Source organism: Heloderma suspectum, chromosome 5 (assembly GCF_057233095.1).
Source record: "Heloderma suspectum isolate Gila_16-S chromosome 5, 16-S_ref, whole genome shotgun sequence".
Lineage (NCBI taxonomy): Eukaryota > Metazoa > Chordata > Lepidosauria > Squamata > Helodermatidae > Heloderma > Heloderma suspectum.
The window spans coordinates 192,307,509-192,322,882 of NC_139462.1; the positions used below are offsets into that span (position 1 = coordinate 192,307,509).

General features: G+C 41.9%; 1 protein-coding gene across 5 annotated transcripts in view; it reads right to left on the reverse strand.

Annotated features, from left to right (window-relative positions):
* Positions 1-15,374, reverse strand: part of PPP1R9A (protein phosphatase 1 regulatory subunit 9A) — a 189,435-nt gene that overhangs the window by 76,757 nt on the left and 97,304 nt on the right. For all 5 annotated transcript variants that reach the window (XM_084858772.1, XM_084858771.1, XM_084858769.1 and 2 more), the window contains exon 5: positions 5,458-5,562. In XM_084858772.1, coding sequence (XP_084714898.1) covers positions 5,458-5,562 — 105 coding nt within the window. The remainder of the gene's footprint in view (positions 1-5,457; positions 5,563-15,374) is intronic.

A 15,374-nucleotide genomic window follows, 5' to 3' on the forward strand; every position in this document is an offset into this window, starting at 1 on the left:
CCAAAGTGTTTTTCAGTGTTTAACAGCAGTTAAGGAGGTGGTCTGGTCTCAGGTTTTACATTTTCCAAGTATAGTCCTAAATCTCAGAATAGCAACATTGTTTTAACTCCTGGTTATGGTTCTCCTGAAGCTGTAATAGAATAGGCGCCTGATGGCAGTCTACTGAAGCCTTAGATGAGGGACAAGCACTGTATGAAGCTGGAGCCTCAGCTTGAGCTTGGACAGCAGCTCCTCTCAGCGCTGTCAGAGTCCTTTTTTTCCATGCAGAGAAGAACATTTTCTCTCTTCATGGAGAAAAGTAAAATGGGTGGGGCTGGGACCAGATGGCGTCTGGGAGTGGAGGGGCTTCAGGGGTGGGCCCTCACTTCTGGATGTCATCAGGCCCTCCAGATTGGTCTAAGAGGCAAATCTGGCCCCTGGACCAAAAATGGTTTGACACTCCTGCCTTAGAGGTCTCTCAATAACTTGTGTTTACAGTGTTTGGTAACTCTTTATAGCAAAAGTCCAGGTCAAAATGATGGCAGAGATAATTCCTCATGATCAGGATTCCAGTTTATGCCAAGAGACAGAGCAGATGAACCACAGCAGCATGACAACAGAGTATGGAGAGATGGGACAGAAGAATCTGCTAGCTGAAACAAAGGCTTTGTATCCACACAAACCTCTGAAAAGGGCTGAACTGGGAGACAACATTCAAGACCTACTGGAATTGAACAGAAATGTAGTAGATCTTCTGAAATGTAATCTCTTCTGGGGGAAAAAAATCAAAATCACAATGTAGGATTTGTCGAGGATAACAGTAAGCCAGAAAGTAAAGCAAATTGTTTCAGCAGGCCACTATATTTACACAAGAAGACCTTTAATTTGTTACTATAATAGTCTAGTTTAAATCTAGCAGGTATGTCATTATTTTTATCTTCCTCAAAAGTACCAAATGCTGTTGTAAGAGAAACAGTTCCAGTTAAACAGGCTAAACATTTTAGATTCTTTATTAATTCCAGCTAATATAAAAAAGGTTGAAATGATATATTTCATGTGGATAAATTTGGCTCGGTTTCCTATGACAAAACTAGAGTGGATGAAAAAGGTAAAAGGTATATTTTTGTTTCTTCACTGTGTCATCTAAAGACAGTTGAGCTACATTATATCCCAAAGCAACAACGAAGAATCTTTTCTAGGTCACTGGCTTCCATTGTCATGACCATTAAAAAAAATGCTCATGAAGCTTGACAGGAATCAAAGCGACTAAATAGTAGTACCATATAAGCTTTCTAAAGTGATATTGACTCAATTATTGCAGTAAAATCAAACAAGCAGCTGCAATTTAACTTCTTTCAGGACCCTCTTCTGCGTGATTTATCAAATACAATTTCTCATATATGAAATGTCTTTGATCTATGTTGTTTGGTTAAAAAAAAAAAAGTAGGAAGGAATTTTTAAGAAGGCAGTTATCAATGACACTGGAAATTATGTATGTCCACAAAACACATCTTTGAAAGAGAGATGGATAACAATGCTAATAGAAACACATTACTTAAAATTCATTTGATGTTTTAGTGTATTATATGGAAATGGAAATATAACTATTAACAATACTTTGCTGATTGTGCCTGTCAAATTGGATAGGGAGAATTGCTGCTTGCTGATCTTCACTACCACCAGTTGGTGATTATACTGGGAAACGTTGTACTTCCACTGGCAGAATGTGCCTAGTGCATCGTGGGACCTTGAAAGTCAAGAAGCATTGCACCAGTAGTGGTAATCAGGTAGCAGGAGCAAACCTTTTCCTCTACATGGCTGTAAGTCATTAAAGGCATTTATTAAAGAGCCAACAACATCTCCCCATTACCTATAGCTGTGGAGAAGAAAGGAATCATATTCCAGATGTTTTGCCAAAGTGTCTCCTAAGGCCCTTGATTTCTGCAACGCTGTGGGAATAAGGTATCCATAAAAGACAGCACAGCTGAATCCATCTGGGTGAATCATATTACACATCTGGTATGGAGAAGTAGATTCTGCTTGTCCATAAGAGAACATTGGGAAGCTTTCTCCTTTACATTTCATATGAGGAGGTGTTGTGGCAATAGAGCGGGCTCAGAACTCCTTTAGTTTCATACCACACAATACCTCAAGCCTATCCAGCACTGTGAAGACTTGGACGACTGCAGTGGTCAAAGAAGGTCAAACATGATGCTCACTGTACAGTTTATCATGAACTGCTGACCCATAGGTTGTCTGACCATGGAAATGTTCCATGGAAATCTAGGTAATCTTTTTTTTTATTTTTAGGATAGCCCTGTGGCTCAGCTTGGAAAGCCAAACTGCTCACAGCAAGAACCAGCCTGGTTCTGAGCACTCCATGGGTCTGGACTTTGGATCAGAGAGTATAAAACTATAAGAACTGCTTTGCTGGACCAGACCAAAGGTCCATCAAAGCAAACACTCTGTCACCACAGTAACTAGCCAGATTCCCCTAAAAAGCACACAAGCAGCAAATAATGGGGACAGCCATCCCGTTTTTCCTAGGCATTTGGTTATTAGTGGTACACTGCCTTTTAATGTGAAGGTGCCATTAAGATATAATGGCAAATAGCTGTTGATAGACCCATACTCCACAACTCTCTTTATAAAGGCTACCTTAGCTTGTCGCCATCACCACATCATGGCAACACATTCAAAAATTAATTATGCATTCTGTAATAAAGTGCTTCCTTTTGTTTGTCCTAAATCTCCTTCCAAACAATTACATTTAATGACACTAGATCTAGTGTTTGGGGGTGGGGATTAGAAGATAACTTCCTCTCTCTTCAGTCTCACCCCACTACTAATATTTTTAAAACTCTGTTGTCATTCCCATACCCCATAGTTATTTTTATTTAAATGAAAAAGTGCTGACTCCATTGTCTTGATCATTTTAATTGCCTTTTTCTGTATCTTCTCCTGCTAGACAATATTCTTGGTGACCAGAACTGCACACAACATGCAAAACGTGGGCACACGGTTGATTTATATAGCAACATTATTATCCTTGCTGTTTTATTTTCAATCTGTTTTCCTTTTTTATTTTGTTTCAGTGGCAACCATCAAGTCCTGTATTTCAAATCCAGCATACGGAGACATCTGAAAGTGCCACCATAAATGCTAATGTTTGAGCTATAAACACTGGACATAACAATTACTGCCAATGGGAGAAAATTTACCTTCAAAACTGAGAGATGGTTTCACTGAAGGCTTTTACTTTTTGCACACATTTCATGAGGTATAGCAGCATGAAATGTAGCTGAACAAAAAAACAACCTTAAATGTCAAGTGTTTTGATCATTATTTAGCTGATACTTGTAATAACGCTGCATTCGTCCTGGACTTAAGATAGCCTTGCCTCAGCTACATGAGGCTGCCTTTGAAGACCATTTAGAAACTCCATGTAGCCCAAAATATAGCAACCAGATTATTAAATGAGGTTCACCAAATGGAACACATGTCATCATTGCTAAAAGAACTTCACTGGCATCCAATTTGTTCCCAAGCACAAAGTGCTGGTTTTGACCTATAAAATTCAAATGGCTTTGGACCAGGGTATCTGAAGGATTGCCTCCTCTCATATAAAACTGCTCGTTCTCTGAGTTTATCTGCTCCAGATTCCCCTTCTTCTAAGATTAGGTGCATGATGAATAGGGATAGCCTTTTCTCTGTTGACAACCTGCTCATGGGATACCCTCCACAGGGACACCGGTATGGCGCCAGCTTTTAGGCACGAGGTTAAAATGGTTTGATTCTCCTGGCTATTTTATTGAGCATTTGATGGCTAACCTAGATTGTGGAGCCCCTTTGAGCCCTTTTCAAGGTGTTAAGATCCCAGATAACATTGGGGAATTATACTCGCAATCAAGTGAGTTCAAGTAGAACTCCTGTTCAGATCTTGCTGCTCAATGTGTCAAGGTCAGAACTGAGGTGTTAGCAGTGTGCACTAGGACATATGTGGTGAGGCCAGCATGTGTGACTCTGTGCCCCTACTCATACGCTTAGATACCCCATTCAGGGTTAATGCCTGAATAGGGCTTTGGATATTGATGACATGGGTGTAAACCACTCTGAACACATGGGATAGTGAGGGTTATAAATATAATTAAAGAATAAATTTGTGATCTGTTTTATTGCCTTTGGTATGTTCTATTTTAATGTAGGATTTTGCTGGTAGGGTTTCATTTTGGGTTGGTAGTTTTTCATTTTGGGGACGGCAAACCTATGCCCCTACAGTGTCTGGGGGGCCATAGGATAGTTCAGATTCCTGTATCACTCCAGCACTCCACCCTCAGAACCAGGAGTCTGAGCTCCCCATCCCATTCCCACCAGCATGGAGAGAACCACACCAGGGACCTCACAGAGAAGGTAAAGGGGGCATTCCTGGAGGAGCGGACTGGGGAGGCCCCCCACACAAAGAATCCTTTGGCCTTCCCAGCCTCCTTCCCTCCCCCTCCCTGACGCCTCAGCTAGATGGGCGAAAACGCCTGTCTACCTGAAGTGCAGAACAGCAGGAGCGTGGAGATGATCACCTCTACTGCTCCTCCTGCTCTGTGTTGGATGGCCATAAGCCTTCGAGTCTGGAGGCTTACGGCCATCCTTCATAGGATTGTGCCCTAAATTGTTTTTATTCTGTATGAGCTGCCTTAAAGATATAGATATATTTTAAATAAATAAATAAACCCAAGAAGTTGAAAAAGGAAATAACAGATCCCTTCTCCATTAACCCCACAGGTTTCTGTGCTTTATGATGAGGTGCAACATTAAGCCAACAACTTAAGGGGGCTCAACTTGGCTGTTGGGATGAATAAAGGAAATTCACACAGAAGGCTGTATTAGAATAAATAACATGCAATATCAGCATTCATAAAATGAGGGTGTGAGGACCTTTGAATGAAATATGTGTTTCTGAGATAAATATTTTTGTAAAAATATCCACACTGGCTTTTAAACATCACTACCTAATTCTGACACTAACTTATGCAGTCAGTTTTACTGAGAAAGCTCAGCATTCTTAAGATGACTTCTAATGACGGTCTAAACGCTTATAGAACTTCGTGCCTCATAAAATGAAAACAATCAGAAACTAGTGATCCTTATATGAAGTACATTTGACAACATGAAGTAACAACCAACAGAATGATATCCAGAACTCTCAAGTGGATGCAGAGCAGGCCAGTCCGAATATGTCTTCATGGAAAAAGATCTTTGAGAAACTGTTGGGCACCTCTGGTACATTTTCCTCCCCTTGAGCCTTCTTGGTTCCTCCATAGATGAAAGCAATCTATTGTGGCTAAGAGCTTTATGATCATACATGTGTTTTATGATCATACATGTGTTTTCGGTCTATTTACTTACAATCATATTTCTATTATCAGATCGTATCGCAGATGCACCAGATTTCAAATGTTCTCCGTAAGGATTTCTCAAGGTTACCTGACTTTTCCTTTGGTATTTCTGAGAACAGTCGCAGCAAAGTTTTGTGTGACACCGACCAGACTGATCCCATCTACTTCTACAATTTGGTCGTTTACTCGGATCCTTTCAGGGAAAATAAAAAGAATGGACAACATCTAAGTAACAGATATTCAAGCAAAACATAAAAAGTCAGCAGTTATTTTTTTTAAAATTGTTATTTAGAAGCAATAAATAATTAAGTCAACAATAAAAACACAACATCCTGCAATCTGTTTAAGATGCAGGGATTGCTCCTGCATTGTTTCTGGGCAGAAATTACCTTTTGAATTCAAGACACACATTTTTGAACTAGTTCTCTACTTTTACGATGGGGAGTAAGTACACAATATCAGTTACAACTGTTCAACAGCAGACTAAGTAGCAAGCCTATAATATGGCAGTATGAACCTTGAACCAATAAATCAGGGATGGGGATCCTGTGGCCCTTAAGATGTTGTTGGACTACAAATCCCATCATTCCTATTAGCTATGCTTGCTGGGGCTGATGAAGTCCAACAACATCTGGAGGACCACAAGTTCCCCTATCCTGCAACAAACTAAGAAACAAATAAAAATCCAGATTTTGTTGCTGTGCAGGTAGGGGCAAGAACCGGGGATCAAAAGCCACAAAAAAAGGGGTGGGGTGGAAGCAGAGCAGTGCACGGCATTGAAGCTCCATCCTTCTTCTCTAAAAATCCTACTCAGCTTCCCTCTGCTTTCCATGGTTTTCTCAGGAATTGCTTGTGGCTGGCCAGCATAACCAGTTCCATGCGCTCAAGCAATTCTCCATGATACATTGTAAGCCGCCTTTGAAGCAAGAGACTTTTTGAGCATGGCAAGTGAAAACTCCCGCTGGACATGCCTAAAAGAGCTCCCTTATGTCTTCGGTTTTTCACTACAGTTGATGTTGATAACAATAACAACTTCTATGTCTTAAGAAAACATAAGAAAAGAAGACACGAAGAGTCGGAAGCGACTGAACGAATAAACGCACACACAAGAAAACACGGCACTTAGAATTACTAAGAACAAAACCCTGCTTACAGGTTTAGAATCTAAATAAACATGAGGAAAAGATAAAGGAAGACAATGGATAAGAAGCTGTGTTTCTTAAAGAGAAGGGACTGGATTATGCAAATATGTGGAGGCAATGTGGCAAAAGTAAGGTGCTGCCAAGGAAAACGGACTGAGGCATGCGACACTGGGTTGTATCCAGTGTTAGTTTAATTTAAGTCCCATTCATTTCAATGAGTCTGCTCTAAGTAGGACTAAGATTGGATACGACACATTAGTTGTAAATTTTGGTGTAACAAAGAGATTAATACCAGAGGAATGCATGGTTCTAAGAAGAGTATGAAGAAATTAAAGAGGTAATATTAGGTGCAGCAGAAGGGAAGCATTTAAAAGTAGGAAGTGAGATTTTAAAATGAACATGGCGAGGGAAGGAAAGCCACTGCAGACAGTAAGGGAGAGGAGGAATATGATCACACGGATAACCAAGAAAGATGGAATGAGCCACAGAGTGAAGATAAGAGTAGAGCTAGTAACCTGCTTGTGATTTTAAAGGACAGAACTCTCTGGATGCTGGATTCTGTTAGTTGTTGTTCAGTCGTTCAGTCGTGTCTGACTCTCCGTGACCCCATGGACCATAGCACGCCAGGCCTTCCTGTCCTGCGCTCTCTCCCGGAGTGTGCTCAAGTTCATATTCATTGCATTGGTGATGCTATCTAGCCATCTCATCCGCTGTCGTCCCCTTCTCCTTTTGCCTTCAGTCTTTCCCAGCATCAGGATCTTTTCCAGAGAGTTTTCTCTTCGCATTAGGTGGCCAAAATATTTGAGCTTCAGCTTCAGTATCTGTCCTTCCAATGAGCACTCAGGGTTGATTTCCTTTAGGATGGACTGATTTGACCTCCTTGCAGTCCAGGGGACTCGTAAGAGTCTTCTCCAGCACCACAGTTCGAAAGCATCAATTCTTCGGCTCTCAGCCTTCCTTATAGTCCAGCTCTCACAGCCATACATTACTACTGGGAAAACCATAGCTTTGATTAGACAGACCTTTGTCAGCAAGGTGATGTCTCTGCTTCCTACTATGCTGTCTAGGTTTGCCATAGTTTCCTCCCAAGGAGCAAGCGTCTTTTAATTTCATGGCTACAGTCACCGTCTGCGGTGATCTTGGAGCCCAAGAAAGTAAAATCTGTCACTGCTTCCATTTCTTCCCCTTCTATATGCCAGGACGTGATGGGGCCAGATGCCATGATCTGAGTTTTTTTCATGTTGAGTTTCAAACCAGCTTTTGCACTCTCCTCTTTCACCCTCAACAAGAGGCTCTTGAGATCCTCTTCGCTTTCTACCATTAGGGTGGTATCGTCTGCATATCTGAGGTTGTTGATAATTCTCCCGGCAATCTTAATTCCGACCTCTGATTCATCCAACCCAGCATTTCTCATGATGTACTCTGCATATAAGTTAAATAAGCAGGGTGACAGTATGCAGCCTTGTCGTACTCCTTTCCCAATTTTGAACCAATCGGTTGTTCCATGTCTGGTTCTTACTGTTGCTTCTTGACCCTCGTACAGGTTTCTCAGGAGACAGGTAAGGTGGTCTGGTACTCCCATCACTTTAAGAATTTGCCACAGTTTGTTGTGATCCACACAATCAAAGGCTTTAGCGTAGTCAATGAAGCAGAAATAGATGTTTTTCTGGAATTCTCTTGCTTTCTCCATGATGCAGCGAATGTTGGCGATTTGATCTCTACTTCCTCTGCCTCTTCGAAACCCCGCTTGTACTTCCAGTAGTTCTCGGTTCGCATACTGCTGAAGCCTAGCTTGTAGGATTTTGAGCATCACCTTGCTGGCATGTGAAATGAGCGCAATTGTGCGGTAGTTTGAACACTCTTTGGCGTTGCCCTTCTTTGGAATTGGAATGTAAACTGACCTTTTCCAGTCTTGCGGCCATTGCTGAGTGTTCCAAAAGTGTTGGCATATTGAATGCAGCACTTTAACAGCATCATCTTTTAGGATTTTAAATAGCTCAGCTGGAATACTGTCATCTCCACTAGCTTTGTTGTTAGTAATGCTTCCTAAGGCCCACTTGACTTCACTCTTGAGGATGTCTGGCTCAAGTTCAGTGACCACACTATCATGGCTATCAGGGACATTCAGATCTTTCCTGTATAGTTCTTCTGTGTATTCCTTCCACCTCTTCTTAATCTCATCTGCTTCTGTTAGGTCCCTGCCTTCTTTGTCCTTTATCATGACAGTCTTTGCACAAAACGTTCCCTTGAGATCTCCGATTTTCTTGAAGAGATCTCTAGTCTTTCCCATTCTGTTGTTTTCCTCTATTTCTTTGCATTGTTCATTTAAGAAGGCCTTCTTGTCTCTCCTTGCTATTCTCTGGAACTCTGCATTCAGTTGGATATATCTTCCCCTTTCTCCCTTGCTTTTCGCTTCCCTTCTTTCCTCAGCTACTTGTAGAGCCGTATCAGACAGCCACTTGGCTTTCTTGCATTTCTTTTTCTTTGGGATGGATTTCGTTGCTGCCCCCTGAACAATGTTACGGACCTCCGTCCATAGTTCCTCAGGCACTCTTGTCTATCAGGTCTAATCCCTGAAATCTATTCCTCACCTCCACTGTGTATTCATAAGGGATATGATTTAGGTCATACCTGAATGGTTTAGTGGTTTTCCCGACGTTCTTCAATTTAAGCCGAAATTTTGCAAGAAGCCGCTCATGATCTGAGCCACAGTCAGCTCCAGGTCTTGTTTTGACTGACTGTATGGAGCTTCTCCATCTTTGGCTGCAAAGGACATAATCAATCTGATTTCGATATTGACCACCTGGTGATGTCCATGTGTAGAGTTGTCTTTTGTGCTGTTGGAAAAGAGTGTTTGCTATGATCAGCGTGTTCTCTTGGCAAAACTCTATTAGCTTTTGTCCTGCTTCATTTTGTACACCAAGGCCATGCCTGCCTGTTATCCCAGTGATTTCTTGACTTCCTACTTTAGCATTCCAATCCCCTATGATGAAGAGGACATCTTTTTTTGGTGATAGTTCTAGAAGGTGTTGTAGGCCTTCATAGAACCGATCAACCTCAGCTTTTTTGGCATCAGTGGTTGGGGCATAGACTTGAATTACTGTGATGTTGAATGGTTTGCCTTGGATTCGTACTGAGATCATTCTATCGTTTTTAAGATTGTACCCCAGTCCTGCTTTTCCCACCCTTTTGTTGACTATGAGTGCTACTCCATTTCTTCTAAGGGATTCTTGCCCACAGTAGTAGATATGATGGTCACCTGAATTAAATTCGCCCATGCCTGTCCATTTGAGTTCGCTGATTCCCAAGATGTCGATGTTCAATCTTGCCATCTCATGTTAGACCACCTCCAGCTTACCTTGATTCATTGATCTGACATTCCAGGTTCCTAAACAATATTGTTCTTTACAGCATCGGATTTTCTTTTCACCACCAGACATATCCACAGCTGAGTGTCCTTTCGGCTTTGGCCCAGCCGCTTCACTCTTTCTGGCGCTACTTGGAAATGCCCTCTGCTCATCCCCAGTAGTATATTGGACACCTTCCGACCTGAGGGGCTCATCTTCCAGTGTCATCTCTTTTAGCCTTGTGATACATTCTATGGGGTTTTCTTGGCAAGAATACTGGAGTGGGTTGCCATTTCCTTCTGCAATGGACCACATTTTGTCAGAACTCTCCGCCATGACCTGTCCGTCTTGGATGGCCCTGCACGGCATAGCTTGTGGCTTCACTGAGTTACGCAAGCCCCTTCGCCACAACAAGGCTGTGATCCATGAAGGGGGCTGGATTCTGTACTTGGTACTAAAGTTTGGATTTGTGTAGCCATCCCACAAGCATGCTGAATATGTCTGTAAAACGGCCTCTTTCTTGGTTTATACTAGGATTAAACATATATTTTGCACTTGCTTTATTATCAACTATGTACTAATGATGCAAAAGATCTGGCAAAAATGGACAGGATAGAAGTGGCCAAGATGACATAATCAAAGTAGATCTGAGCTCCTATATTAAAGATGATGGACACTATTTAAAAAAATGAGAGCTATTTACACATACGGGAACAGTACAAAGCCTTCAGGCTCTTCTTTGAACATTTTGCCACAGTAGCTCTGGCACAGAAAAGGTGGCCTGTCACCTCAGCTGCTGGGAGTCACTGTAGCACAAGCTCTGAGAAAGCCCTGAATGTGCACATGGTTCATGTCCACACGCGTATATAGGGAGACCCAAATAAAATTCAGTGCTGCATTCAGCAAGCTTGCATTAAATGTGATGTGAAATTAAATTGCATTAAATTAAAATAGTTAAGACAGTGTCCGGGTGCATAAATCTGCATTAAACACAGGGTCTAATATGAAGAACCAATACGAAGCTCATCCTTGTGGAAGAGGGAGGTGTTTTAGGAAGGGGTGGGGAAGGAAAGAGGACATGGCCTGCACAACCCCCCCCCCCCCCCGCACAGGTTTGGAATTGGATGACATGACAAGCCTTGAATATTCAAAAACAGCCCTGCATGCACAGCAGCCCACTGTGGCTTAAATAAGTTATGGTGGGTTGTGGTAATTGTGCAGACTAGGTCAGAAGCTTGCCTAAAGTCACTAAATAAGCTCACAGTAGAGGCGAGATTCAAACCTAGAGACATAAAGGCCTAGAAAACCCCTGGAAAAATTAGGAATACAAGGGATTTTTTTGTTTCTTTCTGAGGATAGTTTTTGTTCCCCCCACCCGCGAAAAATTGGAAACATTGAACAGCTTTGGATTATGAAATATTTTCTTTTAGAATTTAAGTATTTATGTATTGTTACCCAGCCTTTCCCCTTCATGGATCACTGCCTTGTTGTGGCAAAGGGGCTTGCATAACTCAGTGAAGCCATAAGCTATGCCGTCCAGGGCCATCCAAGACGGACAGGTCATGGCGGAGAGTTCTGACAAAATGTGGTCCATTGCAGAAGGAAATGGCAACCCACTCCAGTATTCTTGCCAAGAAAACCCCATAGAATGTATCACAAGGCTAAAAGAGATGACACCGGAAGATGAGCCCCTCAGGTCGGAAGGTGTCCAATATACTACTGGGGAAGAGCAGAGGGCATTTCCAAGTAGTGCCAGAAAGAGTGAAGCGGCTGGGTCAAAGCCGAAAGGACACTCAGCTGTGGATGTGTCTGGTGGTGAAAAGAAAATCCGATGCTGTAAAGAACAATATTGTTTAGGAACCTGGAATGTCAGATCAATGAATCAAAGTAAGCTGGAGGTGGTCAAACATGAGATGGCAAGATTGAACATTGACATCTTGGGAATCAGCAAACGCAAATGGACAGGCATGGGTGAATTTAATTCAGGTGACCATCATATCTACTACTGTGGGCAAGAATCCCTTAGAAGAAATGGAGTAGCACTCATAGACCTGATAGACAGAGTGCCTGAGGAACTATGGATGGAGGTCCGTAACATTGTTCAGGAGGCAGCAACGAAATCCATCCCAAAGAAAAAGAAATGCAAGAAAGCAAAGTGGCTGTCTGATGAGGCTTGACAAGTAGCTGTGGAAAGAAGGGAAGCGAAAAGCAAGGAAGAAAGGGGAAGATATATCCAACTGAATGCAGAGTTCCAGAGAATAGCAAGGAGAGACAAGAAGGCCTTCTTAAATGAAAAATGCAAAGAAATCGAGGAAAACAACAGAATGGGAAAGACTAGAGATCTTTTCAAGAAAATTGGAGATCTCAAGGGAACGTTTTGTGCAAAGACGAGCATGATAAAGGACAAAGAAGGCAGGGACTTAACAGAAGCAGATGAGATTAAGAAGAGGTGGAAAGAATACACAGAAGTACTATACAGGAAAGTTCTTAATATCCCTGATAGCCATGATAGCACAGTCATTGAACTTGAGCCAGACATCCTAGAGAGTGAAGTCAAGTGGGCCTTAGGAAGCATTACTAACAACAAAGCTAGCGGAGATGACAGTATTCCAGCTGAGCTATTTAAAATCCTAAAAGATGATGCTGTTAAAGTGCTGTACTCAATATGCCAACACATTTGGAACACTCAACAGTGGCCACAAGACTGGAAAAGGTCAGTTTACATTCCAATTCCAAAGAAGGGCAACGCCAAAGAGTGTTCAAACTACCGTACAATTGTGCTCATTTCACATGCCAGCAAGGTGATGCTCAAAATCCTACAAGCTCCGCTTCAGCAGTATGCGAACCGAGAACTACCGGAAGTACAACCTGGGTTTAGAAGAGGCAGAGGAACTAGAGATCAAATCGCCAACATTCGCTGGATCATGGAGAAAGCAAGAGAATTCCAGAAAAACGTCTATTTCTGTGTCATTGACTACGCTAAAGCCTTTGATTGTGTGGATCACAACAAACTGTGACAAATTCTGAAAAAGATGGGAGTACCAGACCACCTTACCTGTCTCCTGAGAAACCTATACGAGGGTCAAGAAACAACAGTAAGAACCGGATATGGAACAACGGATTGGTTCAAAATTGGGAAAGGAGTACAACAAGGCTGCATATTGTTGCCCTGCTTATTTAACTTATATGCAGAGTACATCATGAGAAACGCCGGGTTGGATGAATCACAGGTTGGAATTAAGACTGCTGGGAGAATTATCAACAACCTCAGATACGCAGATGATACCACCCTAATGGCAGAAAGCAAAGAGGATCTAAAGAGCCTCTTGTTGGGGGTGAAAGTGGAGAGTGCAAAAGCTGGTCTGAAACTGAACATTAAAAAAACTGAGATCATGGCATCTCGCCCCATCACGTCCTGGCATATAGAAGGGGAAGAAATGGAAGCAGTGACAGATTTTATTTTCTTGGGCTCCAAGATCACCGCAGACGGTGACTGTAGCCATGAAATTAAAAGATGCTTGCTCCTTGGGAGGAAAGCTATGGCAAACCTAGACAGCATAGTAAGAAGCAGAGACATCACCTTGCCAACAAAGATTCGTATAATCAAAGCTATGGTTTTCCCGATAGTAATGTACAGCTGTGAGAGCTGGACTATAAGGAAGGCTGAGCGCCGAAGAATTGATGCTGTCGAACTGTGGTGCTGGAGAAGACTCTTACGAATCCCCTGGACTGCAAGGAGGTCAAACAGTCCATCCTAAAGGAAATCAACCCTGAGTGCTCATTGGAAGGACAGATACTGAAGCTGAAGCTCAAATATTTTGGCCACCTAATGCGAAGAGAAAACTCTCTGGAAAAGATCCTGATGCTGGGAAAGACTGAAGGCAAAAGGAGAAGGGGACGGCAGAGGATGAGATGGCTAGATAGCATCACCAATGCAATGAATATGAACTTGAGCACGCTCCGGGAGAGAGCGGAGGACAGGAAGGCCTGGAGTGCTGTGGTCCATGGGGTCACGAAGGGTCAGACACGACTTAACGACTGAACAACAACAACCCATCCTTTACTCTCCCAAAATGATTTCTAAAATCTATGTAATAAGAATACCTTTATAGAAAGAATACAGATGTAAAATGTCTAGAAATAATGAAGCCATGGGGAAAATTTTTTTTTAATCCTCTCTGTAAGATTCCCAACATAGTTAATCCTTTCATTTCTTATTAAAATTATTGATCTAAAGTATACTTTACTGATAGACATTTATGCTCAATTTCCCAACATGTGAGTAGAGTCACCATTGTGCCATTCTTTACTTTTTGTTCTAGACTCCTGTGTTTCTGTTGCTGTAGAAGTCATTTAACGTAGTTCTAATCTGTTCAGACAATAATTACAAATTTATTAACCGAGTTTACTTTAAAAAGTTTTAAAATATAATGATATTTTTATGAGCAAACTAAGTTATACATAAAATAACTTTAGGAATAGAAAGGCTGCTTTATGTTCCTAAAGCAGCCCTCCCCAACCTGGCACTCTCTGGATGTTTGTGCCTAGCATTCCTGACCGTTGGCCATACTGCCTGAGGCTGATGGGAGCCAAAGTCCAAAATATGTGGAGGGCACCAGGTCGGGGAAGGCTGTCTTAAAGCAACAAAGTGATTTCAGATCTGTAAAGAGCACTAAAAAAATAAGTATTGCTTATTTTTCAGTTTTCCCCAAAATTTATGTTTTTCCCGAAATTCCTAGAAAATAAAAAAAAGTGTTTTTTATCCCATGGCCTTGAAATTTCCGGAAATTTTACATCTCTATTCAAACCTGTTTTGTAGCTCTGCCTTTTAGCCACTATGCTGTACCAGTTCTCTACCTTCATATTCAAGTCAAAGTATTGAAAAGGGCAGTCTTTTCTAAACATTAGTATCCAGAGCAAGTATGCTCATGGTTAAAGAATCATGTTCAGCAAATATACGCAGTACAAAACAACTGACGTGACTCAGCAGCCTAGCATATCAACTCACATTACTGCTTGTAGTTTGGAAAATAATCTCCCAGCCCTTTAAAATCTCCCCTGAGAAGAATGTCTCCCCAAGAACTAGTTTGACAGCCCCAAAATCTATGTTCAACAGCACTAAAAAAAAGGAGCCAACCCTGAGTGCTCATTGGAAGGACAGATACTGAAGCTGAAGCTCAAATATTTTGGCCACCTAATGCGAAGAGAAAACTCCCTGGAAAAGACCCTGATGCTGGGAAAGACTGAAGGCAAAAGGAGAAGGGGACGGCAGAGGATGAGATGGCTAGATAGCATCACCAATGCAATGAATATGAACTTGAGCACACTCCGGGAGAGAGCGCAGGACAGGAAGGCCTGGCATGCTATGGTCCATGGGGTCATGAAGAATCAGACACAACTGAACGACTGAACAACAAAACACCCTTCATGTGCCATGAACTTTGATAAAACAGAAAATATGTATTGCCATTACTGAATGGTATAATTGCAATAACCACATTAGCACCCTTAATTTG